The 16,696-nt window shown below is 37.5% G+C and overlaps 1 protein-coding gene across 1 annotated transcript; it reads left to right on the plus strand.

The window, feature by feature from the left end:
• Positions 1-1,279: 1,279 nt before the first annotated feature.
• On the plus strand, positions 1,280-2,395 carry LOC137408136 (uncharacterized). Its single transcript, XM_068094524.1, has one exon. It carries the CDS (start codon positions 1,280-1,282, stop codon positions 2,393-2,395), a length of 1,116 nt encoding a protein of 371 aa, XP_067950625.1.
• Positions 2,396-16,696: the final 14,301 nt, after the last annotated feature.

Consider the following 16,696-nt stretch of genomic DNA (forward strand, 5'->3'; position numbering starts at 1 on the left):
GAAAGAGTGTATAGGGTGGGTACAGGAGAGAGTTTATAGGGAGGGTACAGGAAAGCGTGTATAGGGTGGGTACAGGAAAGAGTTTATAGGGTGGGTACAGGAAAGAGTTTATAGGGTGGGTACAGGAAAGCGTGTATAGGGTGGGTACAGGAAAGAGTTTATAGGGTGGGTACAGGAGAGAGTTTATAGGGTGGGTACAGGAAAGAGTGTATAGGGTGGGTACAGGAAAGAGTTTATAGGGAGGGTACAGGAAAGAGTGTATAGGGTGGGTACAGGAAAGAGTTTATAGGGTGGGTACAGGAAAGAGTTTATAGGGTGGGTACAGGAAAGCGTGTATAGGGTGGGTACAGGAAAGAGTTTATAGGGTGGGTACAGGAGAGAGTTTATAGGGTGGGTACAGGAAAGAGTTTATAGGGTGGGTACAGGAAAGAGTTTATAGGGTGGGTACAGGAAAGAGTTTATAGGGTGGGTACAGGAAAGAGTTTATAGGGTGGGTACAGGAGAGAGTTTATAGGGTGGGTACAGGAAAGAGTGTATAGGGTGGGTACAGGAAAGAGTTTATAGGGTGGGTACAGGAGAGAGTGTATAGGGTGGGTACAGGAAAGAGTTTATAGGTTGGGTACAGGAAAGCGAAATGTCCAAAAGTTTTCATAAAGTTAAAATGCATGTGTATTATGCGGATATGTTATGGTAGAGGTTTGAGTTGTGCACGCGGCAACTGCAGATAAGTTGCAGTAACTTTAAAGGACTCTGAAGCAGACACCTAAAGTATCAACAGTATGCTTGAAGAATAAATTCCAAAGGTTCACGCTAAAATTTGCATTATACTATGCTGAATATTCTATACAAATTGCACATACTAGAAAACTGCAGTTCTATTTTGAACACAGTGATGACTAGAATCACATCTTGAAAAACATGCAAACTTTTCCTTGACGCACAGCAATGCTAGTTCAAAAGAATGAAATACTATTAAGTTCGTGTGTATTACTGTTATGCATTATGCAGTAATGTGACGGAAAGTATTTTGGCAAAATAAATTTCTTTAGTATCCTTAAATATGGGTTGAATAAATAAGAGTAAGGAACTCGCAGAAGCAATATATGAACTATCACACAAGAGTAAGGAACTCACAGAAGCAATATATGAACTATTACACAAGAGTAAGGAGCTCACAGAAGCAATATATGAACTAATACACAAGAGTAAGGAGCTCACAGAAGCAATACATGAACTAATACACAAGAGTAAGGAGCTCACAGAAGCAATATATGAACTAATGCACAAGAGTAAGGAGCTCACAGAAGCAATATATGAACTATTACACAAGAGTAAGGAGCTCACAGAAGTAATACATAAACTAATACACAAGAGTAAGGAGCTCACAGAAGCAATACATGAACTATTACACAAGAGTAAGGAGCTCACAGAGGCAATATATGAACTAATACACAAGAGTAAGGAGCTCACAGAAGCAATATATGAACTATTACACAAGAGTAAGGAACTCACAGAAGTAATACATGAACTATTACACAAGAGTAAGGAGCTCACAGAAGTAATATATGAACTAATACACAAGAGTAAGGAACTCACAGAAGTAATACATAAACTAATACACAAGAGTAAGGAGCTCACAGAAGCAATATATGAACTATTACACAAGAGTAAGGAGCTCACAGAAGCAATATATGAACTATCACACAAGAGTAAGGAGCTCAAAGAAGCAATATATGAACTATTACACAAGAATAAGGAGCTCACAGAAGCAATATATGAACTATTACACAAGAGTAAGGAGTTCACAGAAGCAATATATGAACTATTACACAAGAATAAGGAACTCACAGAAGCAATATATGAACTATTACACAAGAGTAAGGAGTTCACAGAAGCAATATATGAACTAATACACAAGAGTAAGGAGCTCACAGAAGTAATACATAAACTAATACACAAGAGTAAGGAGCTCACAGAAGCAATACATGAACTAATGCACAAGAGTAAGGAGCTCACAGAAGCAATATATGAACTAATGCACAAGAGTAAGGAGCTCACAGAAGCAATATTTAAACTATTACACAAGAGTAAGGAGCTCACAGAAGCAATATATGAACTAATGCACAAGAGTAAGGAGCTCACAGAAGCAATATATGAACTATTACACAAGAGTAAGGAGCTCACAGAAGCAATATTCAAACTATTACACAAGAGTAAGGAGCTCACAGAAGCAATATATGAACTAATGCACAAGAGTAAGGAGCTCACAGAAGCAATATATGAACTAATACACAAGAATAAAGAGCTAGCAGAAGCAATGCATGAACTATTATTACTTGAGATTAAGGAGCACACAGTGGTTGGAGAGAATTTATTAAGATTTGCTGGCATTTAAAAACATGGTATTTTGATGGAGTTGGGTTTGGGGGTTAGAGGGTTTAACGTTGGAGTTTGGGGTTGGAAGGGTCTGATGGTTTTATGAGTTTTAGTGGTATGTGGGGTTTGCCGGTAGGAACTATGCTTTTGATAAGAACTATTCATTTGAACCAAAATGGTTATAGGACAAAATTATAGGTCAGATTGGAGACGTACTGTATAGTGCACGAACAGATGGAGATATATGGCAAATACACATCAACCAATTACAATCTCAGTTAGAATTGAACACACTTCATTCTAACTGTCAGCCTGAATAGCCACAATTTAGTTCAACCCCGGACTACGCCAATAAGTCCTCAACCAGAAATACGCTGGTAAAAGAAACAGGCAAAGATCAGACTATTGTAATAGCTAGAATGACTGACAAGTTGAATGACCCAAATAGAGGGAAAGGTGACCTGTATAGCTCACTGCTTAGCGAGCTACATAAAAGCTTATAGATAAGCTCTGATGATGAACTTTATAGAAACAAGCTCACTATTTACGAAGAAAGCTAAGCTTCTTGATATGATTACTAAATTATACACTGCTGAGTTATTTTAGGAGCAGGCAGTTCATATCTTCACTTCAGTTTGTTCCGCACACTTTTCATAAGAGGAGTTTGTTATGGAAGGAAAGTCTATTTGCGCACAGCTGAAGTACATCTTGTTGATATGTGTCTGCGCAGTGTACATATACGGATGCATATAATTACAGCCACAAAATGTGGAGATAAGAAGTAATGGATGCAAACCGTATGCTTAGTATTAGCTCTCCAAGAGATAACCGATTGGTTCACAAAAGTCTCAGTTAAGATCAAAAGCCAGAATGGAATGGTGGATGAAATGGATTTTACTCAAATGTAAACATATTTTAAATACAACATTAATTTAACAAGAGTTGACTGCATCTGAGGGACGTCTACTGCCATGATACGCTAATTAGTTTGACTCTAAGAAGGCCAGTTTGTCTTAATGAATGCAACTTAAAATTAAAATGTTTGCTAGTAAAACTCAAACTAAACAGAAGGCTGACAGTCATAAGGCCTATTATTAAGTATTAAGTATTTTGCCAGCAGCATGCAAATAAGTGTATAACTTATTACATATTATACAATGTAGAACGAACAGACATCTGTAAACTAGCAGTTAAAGTTTATGACTGTTTGCAAAACATGGCACAAACCATACTGAACTTGAAGCAATAGACGAGCTGCTAAAAACATATTTTGGATAATCTTTAAAGGAAGCAATGAAAAGGTCAATGAGGGGCAAAACCACCGACAAACCTTCTAAGTTGACAAAGTTTTTAGGTATCATTGAGTGATGCTATCGAGTAAAAATGTAAAAACAGCAACTGACAGAGAGATGTTGGTAACAGCTAATAAGATATGCCCAAATGATGTCTAGAATCACAAAGATAACAAACCAAAATACTTGTGATTATGAATGAGAAATAACCGATAAAAACTGTCCAAAGTTCTTGTTGGTCATTTTAACTTTGGGGTTCATGGTTTGCGGTTTAGACTTTGAAAAAAAGCCAAGCTTGTACTTTCATGATGAAGAACATGAGTTGGTTGTCTGTAGAGGTCTTGGATGCTTATATTCAAATTGAACACCATTATCAGCATTATGAGCACGTGTACCTAGGAGTTGTCTTATCAGAGTAGTTCTTATGAGTAGGTGTACCTAGGTAGAAATATCTGTCATATCAGAGTAGTTCTTATGAGTAGGTGTGCCTAGGTAAAAATATCTGTCATACCAGAGTAGTTCTTATGAGTAGGTGTATCTAGGTAAAAATATCTGTCATACCAGAGTAGTTCTTATGAGTAGGTGTATCTAGGTAAAAATATCTGTCATACCAGAGTAGTTCTTATGAGTAGGTGTATCTAAGTAAAAATATCTGTCATACCAGAGTAGTTCTTATGAGTAGGTGTGCCTAGGTAAAAATATTTGTCATATCAGAGTAGTTCTTATGAGTAGGTGTACCTAAGTAAAAATATCTGTCATACCAGAGTAGTCCTTCTGAGTAGGTGTACCTAGGTAAAAAATATCTGTCATACCAGAGTAGATCTTATGAGTAGGTGTACCTAGGTAGAAATATCTGTCATACCAGAGTAGATCTTATGAGTAGGTGTGCCTAGGTAGAATTATCTGTCATATCAGAGTAGATTTTATGAGTAGGTGTACCTAGGTAGAAATAATTGTCATACCAGAGTAGATCTTATGAGTAGGTGTACCTAGGTAGAAATAATTGTCATACCAGAGTAGATCTTATGAGTAGGTGTGCCTAGGTAGAAATATCTGTCATATCAGAGTAGATCTTATGAGTAGGTGTACCTAGGTAGAAATAATTGTCATACCAGAGTAGATCTTATGAGTAGGTGTAGCTAGGTAGAAATAATTGTCATACCAGAGTAAATCTCTCAAGTAGGTGAGCCTACATGTATTTAGAAACCCTGTCACGTCTATGTTTTCTCATTCGTAGCCCGAGCAGTTTTAAGATTTACGGCATCAAGACCTCAACACTACTACAGCCTTATGTTTATATCGATTATGAGTAATCTGTCATTTTATAGTCTTGTTTGTTCGTTTAACTCTCACTATTGATCTAAAAATATTGACTATGTTTTAGCTGTTAAAGATTGTCTGTTCTTGTACTAGCATAGTGTGCAGCTTATCAGCATGGTAGAACTTTATCAGCTGGTTTATGATGTTATTGATCATCCTAGTTTAAGGTATATTTATTTAGCAATTGGGTTTTCATACTAGTAATGATTGATCTATCTTATATCAGTGAAACACTGTTCTTATGATATATAGTATGACCTGTCAACAAGTTATAAATACTACCTTACATGGCAGAGGGGCAGCAAGACCGTTAAGTAAGAGGGCGAATTGCATTACTGTTGTGTTGTGAGAGATGGTGCATACATTTGCTATTGTAACTGGTCAAACGAACAACAATATGAATTTATATAACACTATATTATAATTTATTTTGTTCATAGCCACACATTATTGACTTAAAATTTCTCATTTTCAACTAAACATCAAAACAATTAAAATCTTTTCAAAATAATATCGTATTGCGGTAAAAACAGTAAATCGTAACTCTATGCATCTTTAGACGTTGACTTCCCTTGCAAAAAGGCTGTGCAGTACCTTGTGTCAGAGCCATTAAAACAGTTTCATCACAGAAGAACTGATTGTTGAAAGCACATTCAGCTGCACAGAAATTTCTAAAAAGATAATACAAGATAAAAATGGATAGTACTATTCGTCAGCTGCCCCTCCGTGACCTGATGGTACCAAAACCATGCTATCATGGAAATGTACAGGCTTCAATTACCAGTATTGGCTACCAATTACCATAATTGGTGACCAATTACTAATATTGACTATCTATTACTAATATTGGCTATCAAGTACCACTATTTGTGGTCAATAATCGATATTGGCTATCAGTTTCAAACTTCTTGTTGAATGTAAATTTCTAAAAAATATTAGTTTGAACCCTGAGGACCTTCCAATTTAAAAAAAAATTAGAACAGATGTGTGGGCATGGTAATGAGAGAAGCACATGTATAGACTGCATCAAAAATATAGCTCACAGATGGCATCCTTCTCAAACATGAGTTAGTTCTATTCCAACTATAGAGACACCCCAAGCTCGAGCCATAAACCTTTGACTTCCTGCCTGGAGGGAAGAAGAGAAAGACTCTAGACAAAAATCAGATAGTTGGCAGCCTCCTTGGTTTAGAAACATGAACATAGCAAAGATAGAAGTCTTAGCAACATGAACTTAGCAGAGATAGAAGTCTTATCAACATGAACCTAGCAGAGATAGAAATCTTATCAACATAAACCTAGCAGAGATAAAAGTCTTAGCAACATGAACCTAGCAGAGAAAGAAGTCTTGACAACATGAACTTAGCAGAGATAAAAGTCTTAACAACATGGACCTAGCAGAAATAGAAGTTTTAGCAACATGAGCCTAGCAGTGATAGAAGCCTTATCAACATGAACCTAGCAGAGATAGAAATCTTATCAACTTAAACCTAGCAGAGATAAAAGTCTTAGCAACATGAACCTAGCAGAGAAAGAAGTCTTAGCAACATGAACCTAGCAGAGATAGAAGTCTTAGCAATATGAGCCTAGCAGAAATAGGAGTCTTAGCAACATGAGCCTAGCAGAGATAGAAGTCCTAGCAACATGAACCTAGCAGAGATAGGAGTCTTAGCAACATGAACCTAGCAGAGATAGAAGTCTTATCAACATAAACCTAGCAGAGATAGAAGTCTTAGCAACATGAACCTAGCAGAAATAGGAGTCTTAGCAACATGAACCTAGCAGAGATAGAAGTCTTAGCAACATGAACCTAGCAGAGATAGAAGTCTTAGCAATATGAACCTAGCAGAGATAGAAGTCTTAGCAACATGAACCTAGCAGAGATAGAAGTCTTATCAACATGAACCTAACAGAGATAGAAGTCTTAACAACATGAGCCTAACAGAGATAGAAGTCTTAGCAAAAGCTAAATGAAAACAGAAAAGAGAGTGAGCTTCAGTGCATTAGTCGGTCATTGGAAAAATCATCTCTTTTACCAAGCATTTTATCTGCAGGTGCACATCCTGACACTCGACAAAATAAAACTAACTTAAAAAACAGAGGCACAAAAGTCTAAAAACTATGGCGGCATCGAGTCCTTAACACTTTAAGATTTCCCCAACAGTCGCTGAACAGTAAGCCTTCAGCGGAGAAAATAGCGATGAGAATAAAGTGAATTGAGTGCAACCGTTGTTAAGGAATGCTGAAGAGCTTCGTGAAAAAAGGCAAAAAAAATAAAAAAGGCTAAAAATTTTATTAAACAATGTATTAGCAGTCCCCTAGATGCAGATCAAAGATACAAACACAACTATCAGAGACGAGAAATGAAAATGAATGAACGAGAAATGAAGATGCAATAGCAAAGCGACTAACCATAGAAACCATGAGATTGCTGATCGTGTAAAATTAAGACAATGTGCATCAGAAGTGTCATCAGGAAAGAGGAGACAAGTTTATGTAAGCTTCAAAGCTTACATAAATGCACTGTCATGTATCGTAGGTTCTTCACTAGCTACTATAACACAAGCAGATGGATATACAAAGAAATGGAGATCTTTATCCTACATATTATCTTTTACGCTAAATGTGTATCAAGTAACATCATTTTGAAATTTGTATGCACCATTCTAGTGGAACCGCCAAAGCACTACATGGATAATGAGATTTTTGTAAGGTTAAAAACTTCAACTAATAATTAACAGAAAAAGAAACTATATTAACACTTTCACCACCCTGCTTGAAAGAATTACTAGAATCTTCCAAAATTACATAGTATCGGTTTATCATTAAATGCACTAGTAATGGTATTATATAACAACTGTTTCAATTTTATCACATTGTACAGAAGTTAAAGATGTGATTGCGTCAAATTTTGGTTGATTTTAACAGAAAGCATTGACTTTTTTTATCAGTTGATATGTTGTTTGTTGTTTTAGGCAATCTCATTGTCAAGATATTTGAAAATTAAAATCGACAAAAGTTGATCGCAGTAAAAACGCTCAGAAAAAAGATATGCCCAGACTTGCCCGAGATGATGTACATGTATATATAGTTAAACAATCTGTCTCTATCTCTAATATTCACATTGGCTTTTGCAATAAAAATCTCGTCCTACGCAGCTCTATTGGCATATATTTTATTTAGTATTTGCTCATGATTGCTAGGATAAAATTTTAAATCTAGCTATAGATACATTATTATAAATGCCTCAAATGCCTCCAAAAAGGGAAATTAAAAATTTTTCATGTTAATTTTCTCTACATGCTGGGTAAACATTTGAGTATCGACTACGATTCTGTCAGTCTACGGTAATTAGGTTGTCAAGTTGACTTATTTCATTGCGGTTTTTGTATCAGCGAAGTTCTCAGTTGCTACACACACCGGGAACCAGTTACTAAATAAGGTAAGCAAGCCGCATCTTTGAAAAGAATATGTTTGAATATATGGCGAAATCAACTGAATCTGTAAACAAAGTCATATATAGTCAATGTTATGTAGTCATTGTTAGTACCAAATTGTAGAAAAAAAATTACTGGTTGTGATGATTTAATAACTACCAGTTGCTGTAGTTTGTTAGCATTTGATAAATCTACTTAAAATAGCTAGTCAGCCCTAAACTAGCTATAAAGTTTAAAAGGTGATCTCTTTAGTGATCTTCGTATTCACACGCTTTTTTCGTCTGCTTCTTGTTGCACACATGCCGATTTTCTTGGGTTATAATTGCCAAGTAACATTGGTTTTTTGACTAGTTTCTCTATGCACGCCTGTAATTACCAATAATACAACATCCCCCTTTCCTTGGAAAATTCTTGAAATAAAAATTGAACAGAAAGGAACAAGAATAACATAGTGCACTAATTATGTTTGGAGTAGATCGCTTATTAGTCCATTTAGAACTCGGCGTACTTCGGAGGCAAAGTTCCTTTGTTGCTTCGACAATTCCTCCGAGGTGTTACCGCACCTAGTGTGGAGATTTCGACCTCAGCCATTGATCCCCGTGCTGCATATTGACATTGTTCTTCAGCCTCAGACATCTCAGCATCTCTAGCATCAGCCCTCCTGTCTAATTTCAGATGAGCTTTGTAACGCCTCACCTGAGAATATCCAATTTTTCCAATGAATGATCTTGGCTGGTCATGATTTGCCACTATCATTCTAGGGTTCCACCGGCTGTCATCAGGTGTGCAAACATACACTCTGTCTCCAGTCACAAGCAGTTCTAGTGTTCGTGCTTGAGGCCTTCTGGTCTGCCTGTCATGAGACGAGGTCGTCATACGCATCAGGTATTAGTGGTTGCATGACTGTAGTTGTTAAAGTCAAGAGTTCGCGAAAGCAGCTACTAAATAATAGTTCCGCCGGACTAAAAAGCAAATCAGCTAGTGGTGTCTGTCTGCAAGCAAGCAAAGCAGCATAAATATCCCCATGATCGTCTTCAGATTTTTGTAGAAATTGCTTCACCGTCTGTACATAGCGCTCAGCCATCCCATTAAAGCGGGGATATCTGGGACTAAAAGTGACAATGTCGGATCTCCAGTCCTTAGCAATGATAGATATTCAAACACTAAAAAATGGCATGTCGTCAGCTACAATCTCAGCTGGTATTCCCTAAACAGCAAATATGGACTTCAGCACAGGTGCAACATTTTCACTTTTTTTTTGTTTGAGCTGTCTGAACTCTGGGGATTGTGAGTAACCTACAACAACCAAGAAACTTTTGTTATGGTCCAGAATTTCAATCCCGAGTCTAAACCATAGGAAAGATGGCACCTCATGTGAGATAAACGGTTTCCTCTGCTGCTGATTAGCAAACATCTGGCATGATAAACAGTGAGAAACCTTTTCTTTTATATCAGAGGATATTCCAGGCCAAAAAATGCTTTGGAGAGCTCTTTCCTTGCATTTTTGTATCCTTAGATGTTCTTGATGCACTTTTGATAGATAATTTTTTCTCAATTGAACAGGTATGATGAGTTGCTCACACCGGAATATCAGACCATCTTGAATGTGAAGCTCATCTGGCACAACCCAATATAGGTGTAGGTTAGCTAGTGCTTGTCATTTACATTTCCAAATCCACCCACTTACTATAGCATTGCTCAAATATTGCATTACGGAGTTGTGAACGTATGCATCAATCAACGCCTCCTTTGCATGCAATTCCATTTGAATAGTGTGGATCAAAACCGAGTCTTCTAGACTTTTGCCAGATTCACCAGTAATGTATGCTCAAGAGAGTGTGTCAGCTTAATATAAATACTTGCCAGGCACATAGGAAATGCGCCGAATATCATGTCCAAATAGTCTCAGTAGCAATCTTTGTAATCGGGGTGAGGCCTTGGTAGCAGCTTTTGTATAATCTCAACCACAGGATTGTGGTCTGTCTGTACATCAATTCGTTGTCCATAAATATAGCAGTGAAACCTTTTGCAACCAAAGACAATAGCTAGCAGCTCTTTATCTGGTTGGGCCAGTTCTGCTCTGTCTCCGTGAAAACCCTCAAGGCATAGGCAATGGGATGGCTATCTTGGAGTAAAACAACACCTAGGCCAGTCTGAGATGAGTCCACTTGCAGTGTAGTTGGTTTTAGGATATCATAATACTGTAGTACAGGCTGGCTGGTGAGCTTTTCCTTAATAGTTTTCATGGCTCTGCCATGTTAAGGTCCTCAAAAATATTCCGCTTCAGCCTTGAGAAAAGCATGAACTGGTTCAGTCATGATTGCTATGTCAAGGATGAATCTTTGCAGGAAATTGAGTTTCCCAAGCAGTCTCTGTATTCCATGCTTGTCAGTAAATCTTTGGCATCTTCACTGTGGCCCCTATTTTCTTACCGTCGGGCTTTGAGTTTTTTTGCCAAAACAATGTGGCCAAGATAAATTATTTCTCTTTTGCTTAGATTAACCTTTTCAGGGTTGAACTTGATATTGTGCTTCCTTGCACGCTCGAGCAGTTTTTTGACAGTTTGTTCAAGATCTTCTTTGTCTAATCTGTAAGTGACAATATCATCAAAGTATAGGCCCTCTTGTAGATAGCCAAATATAGGCCCCCTTGTAGATAGCCAAATATCTCTTCAACTCGCTTTTCAAAGACTTCAGTGGCTGATTCAGTTCAAATGGTAGAGGGTTGAAGGTAAATTTTTCGAGTTTCGGGTAGTAGTAGTAGTTTCGGTTTTTTTTTACGCAAACGTAGTCAGCAGTCTACTTTCTTTGTCTAGCTATATATGCCAGTACCCATGTTTCATATCAAACAGAGCAAACTTGGTCATCCCTCCAAACTTGTCATCCAATGTTGGTATGTGGCGATGCTCTCTCAGTACCGCTTTGTTGAGTTCTCTTGGGTCTAAACAAATTCTGAATTCTTCATTTGTTTTCAACAACCACTATGCTGTGGAGCCACTCTGTTAGTTGAATCACTTTCAATATAATTCCATTCATTTCCATCTTATTTGAATCTGCCTTGACCTTTTCCATCCTGGCCAGCGGTATTCTTCGTGGTCTGTTTCACGTTGGGATCAATCCTTATAGTGTGCTCCAATACTAGTGAAACAATCACAGTACTCATTAAGAGGTCTCCTGTACTTACAGCATCCATGCATAGAACAAGACCAATGTCCACGCCTGAGCCCCATCTCAATATAAGATGGAGGTTAGCATCAACTAGCTCAAACCACACACTAGCTTGTGTGTTGCCTTGCTTTACAGAGAGTTGTGTTCTTCCTGCATTATCTACCCTGGACCTGCATATGATGTCAAACCAACAGAGCTAGGATGAATGTCAGCATTTAGTCTCTGTGCTATTTCCAGGGGGAAACACTGGCCTCAGCACCAGTGTCGATCTTGAATGTCACTTCATGTTCATAGTTCTTGTTTGTGAGGGTATAGCACTTAGTCTAGGACTTCAATTCCTCACTTGTTTCTATCATACCCACGAAGTAAGCACCAAAAGCAGTTGCCTTGTTCTTACTTGCACTTACCTTACCGACTTCTTTGATGGTGAAGGCTTTCTCAAAATAACTTTTTGTCTACAGTTCCGACAGTTCTTGCCATAAACAGGACACTTACTTTTGACATGCTCAAATGTGCAGAATTTGCACTTGATTTTTTGAGGTGCAGGAGTTGAGGGGATTTTCCAGCTTTATCACGGGCAATTGCATTAATAAACTTGTTAGTATTCATGCTATCCAACTGTGTTTTTGTAAATTCTGCTGCTTGTATTGATTAATTGCCCGCACTAATGTGACCTAGTATTTTGGTATTTTTTATGCCAAAGGCACACCTACAGAGCATCATTTTCTCTTTAATTTCACCCAAATTCACACTTATCTGTTTTTTTACGCATGGGCTTTACAAACTTAACGATGCCCTTACCCTCTAGCTGTGTGTGAGACCAAAACATATATCACTCATAGAACCTATTACATCTCAGGTTCAAGTATGCCTCAAACATGTCAAGCACATCGGGAAACCTCTCATTAGCGGTATAATTGTCGTTATAATCAAATTCATCCAGTATCTCTGCAGCCTCTTCACCGATACAATGCCTCAGAATGTAAATCTGTCTTAATCAAATAGCAGTATTACCGGCAGGAAAATTTCCATCTTCTCCAGCAGGAGCAGCAACTAAGTTGATAGCAACCAAATAGTTTTCAAAGGCCCTCCTCCATTTCCTCTACCTCTCAGCCACATTGCCAGAGTTGACACCCAACTCACCCGGGGGAGACAAACCCAATGCATCCATGTCAGCAGTAGCAGCAATATCACAGCTAATCTGTGAAACGATAAACTCCAGTCACTGGATATGCTCCAGCAACACAAACCAGACTACAATAATCAGTCACTGCAAATAAACAAAAGCTTAAAACAATGATGGCTGTACGCTAGATCACCTGCAGATTCCACCACACCCATTAGATCTTACTAAGGCCGAGTAGTAGCAAAAATATATGGGTCGATTCTTCTAAGACTACCACCAACATGCTGCAACCGTGTTAAGATTTAATAATTAACAGTTAATGCTGTATATTGTTAACATTCAATAAATCTACTTAAAACGGCTGGCCAGCCCTAAACTAGCTATAAAGTTTACAAGAACGTTCTTTAGTAATTGTCGTATTTACGCGCCTTTTTCGTCTGCTTCTTGTTGCGTACGTGTCGATTGTCTTGGACTATAATTGCCAGGTAACATTGGCTTTCTAACTAGTTTCTCCATGCACGTTTCTAATTAACAATGATACTACACTGGCCACATTTGATTAGCTGATTCAAGTACTAAACAAATGGTTTTATGAGTTGACTAAAATAGTCTGTTTGTTTTATTTCATCATTAATATATGAATATAAACAAAAGGAAGGAAAACTAAACAATGAGCATCCAGAGAAGGTGATGATAAGGCCACATGCGCGATAGCAAAAGCTAATATTTAGCGCGGACCTAGGTGGCAGATTACAGACAAAAATTGATTAAAAATTATAGTTAAGAAAATTTATCACAATAGCCCTTAAACTCCTGCTAAATCCTAACATGTTTTGAATACTTCAAATAAAAATAGGTAGAGTTCCAGCTTCCAGAATAGCAAAAACAGCTTCCTGATAAATTGTTTTTTGTGACCAGCAGCGGAAGATGATTTAGGTAAAGGTAAGTTGAATTTAGAATTTCGAGTGAAATAATGCTGTGAGAGATGAGAATATGATGAGTAGAAAGATATATGAGCTCTAAACAAAGTCTGAAATTTAAACAACTGACTAACATTCAAATTTTGCATTTTTTAAATAGATCTCCAGTCGAGAAATAAAAATGTTTCTTGTTAATAATGCGAACTACTCTGTTTTGATAAATAAACAATTTTTCAAGATAAATTAGGTGATAAATAGTGTACGCAAAACGCCAATTTCTTTGAAATCAATGAACTCACCGATTCTTCCAAAGAGTTAATAAAGCCATTTTTGTGCTTGGTTGGCGTTTATAGACTCATCTGTTTTCAATAAGTAGCACGGAACATAAATTTTTTTGAGGTCTTATTATTTGGTTTGTTGGAATTGAGTCGAGCGATGGAAAAGTGCCTGTCCATGCAGCTCTGAATTGAGTCGAGCGATGGAAAAGTACCTGCCAATGCAGCTCTGAATTGAGTCGAGCGATGGAAAAGTGCCTGTCCATGCAGCTCTGAATTGAGTCGAGCGATGGAAAAGTACCTGCCAATGCAGCTCTGAATTGAGTCGAGCGATGGAAAAGTACCTGCCAATGCAGCTCTGAATTGAGTCGAGCGATGGAAAAGTACCTGCCAATGCAGCTCTGAATTGAGTCGAGCGATGGAAAAGTACCTGCCAATGCAGCTCTGAATTGAGTCGAGCGATGGAAAAGTACCTGCCAATGCAGCTCTGAATTGAGTCGAGCGATGGAAAAGTACCTGCCAATGCAGCTCTGATGACACTTCATAAATCCATTTATCAACAAGATTTCAGTACAGATGTCAACGGGGCCATGCGTATTCAATATGCTCTGCAAGTAACATGAATATATCATAGGCCATGCGTATTCAATATGCTCAATGCGTATTCAATATGCTCAATGCGTATTCAATATGCTCTGCAAGTAACATGAATATATCATAGGCCATGCGTATTCAATATGCTCTGCAAGTAACATGAATATATCATAGGCCATGCGTATTCAATATGCTCTGCAAGTAACATGAATATATCATAGGCCATGCGTATTCAATATGCTCTGCAAGTAACATGAATATATCATAGGCCATGCGTATTCAATATGCTCTGCAAGTAACATGAATATATCATAGGCCATGCGTATTCAATATGCTCTGCAAGTAACATGAATATATCATAGGCCATGCGTATTCAATATGCTCTGCAAGTAACATGAATATATCATAGGCCATGCGTATTCAATATGCTCTGCAAGTAACATGAATATATCATAGGCCATGCGTATTCAATATGCTCTGCAAGTAACATGAATATATCATAGGCCATGCGTATTCAATATGCTCTGCAAGTAACATGAATATATCATAGGCCATGCGTATTCAATATGCTCTGCAAGTAACATGAATATATCATAGGCCATGCGTATTCAATATGCTCTGCAAGTAACATGAATATATCATAGGCCATGCGTATTCAATATGCTCTGCAAGTAACATGAATATATCATAGGCCATGCGTATTCAATATGCTCTGCAAGTAACATGAATATATCATAGGCCATGCGTATTCAATATGCTCTGCAAGTAACATGAATATATCATAGGCCATGCGTATTCAATATGCTCTGCAAGTAACATGAATATATCATAGGCCATGCGTATTCAATATGCTCTGCAAGTAACATGAATATATCATAGGCCATGCGTATTCAATATGCTCTGCAAGTAACATGAATATATCATAGGCCATGCGTATTCAATATGCTCTGCAAGTAACATGAATATATCATAGGCCATGCGTATTCAATATGCTCTGCAAGTAACATGAATATATCATAGGCCATGCGTATTCAATATGCTCTGCAAGTAACATGAATATATCATAGGCCATGCGTATTCAATATGCTCTGCAAGTAACATGAATATATCATAGGCCATGCGTATTCAATATGCTCTGCAAGTAACGTGAATATATCATAGGCCATGCGTATTCAATATGCTCTGCAAGTAACATGAATATATCATAGGCCATGCGTATTCAATATGCTCTGCAAGTAACATGAATATATCATAGGCCATGCGTATTCAATATGCTCTGCAAGTAACATGAATATATCATAGGCCATGCGTATTCAATATGCTCTGCAAGTAACATGAATATATCATAGGCCATGCGTATTCAATATGCTCTGCAAGTAACATGAATATATCATAGGCCATGCGTATTCAATATGCTCTGCAAGTAACATGAATATATCATAGGCCATGCGTATTCAATATGCTCTGCAAGTAACATGAATATATCATAGGCCATGCGTATTCAATATGCTCTGCAAGTAACATGAATATATCATAGGCCATGCGTATTCAATATGCTCTGCAAGTAACGTGAATATATCATAGGCCATGCGTATTCAATATGCTCTGCAAGTAACATGAATATATCATAGGCCATGCGTATTCAATATGCTCTGCAAGTAACATGAATATATCATAGGCCATGCGTATTCAATATGCTCTGCAAGTAACATGAATATATCATAGGCCATGCGTATTCAATATGCTCTGCAAGTAACATGAATATATCATAGGCCATGCGTATTCAATATGCTCTGCAAGTAACATGAATATATCATAGGCCATGCGTATTCAATATGCTCTGCAAATCCTTTTTTGCATTATTTTCAACAATATTATTTTATTATTATAATTTTCACAAGTCAAAAATTTTCATCTTGGCATCAAGTTTTTATTAAAAATATGCATCCAAGTCATGGCCACTTACATAGTTTCAGCTCATATAATATGACAAATTAATCTACTGCAGCAAACTCAAACAAACCTCATGGTTTGTGCAGCACACATTCGTGTCTCTCTTTTCCAGTTATGGCAGTTTCCACACTGAGACAGCTGCCCCGCTGGTGGCACCACAAAAACATCCTGTAATCAATAAAACAAATGCAATAAATATATGTCGTTGTTCTAACGAGTATCTACTGAAAGCTTTC

Source organism: Watersipora subatra, chromosome 11 (assembly GCF_963576615.1).
Source record: "Watersipora subatra chromosome 11, tzWatSuba1.1, whole genome shotgun sequence".
NCBI classification, from domain to species: Eukaryota; Metazoa; Bryozoa; class Gymnolaemata; order Cheilostomatida; family Watersiporidae; genus Watersipora; species Watersipora subatra.

Coding starts and splice junctions, on each gene's coding strand:
- LOC137408136 (XM_068094524.1), top strand. CDS start 1,280: ATGCACAAGAGTAAGGAGCTCACAGAAGCAATATATGAACTATTACAC.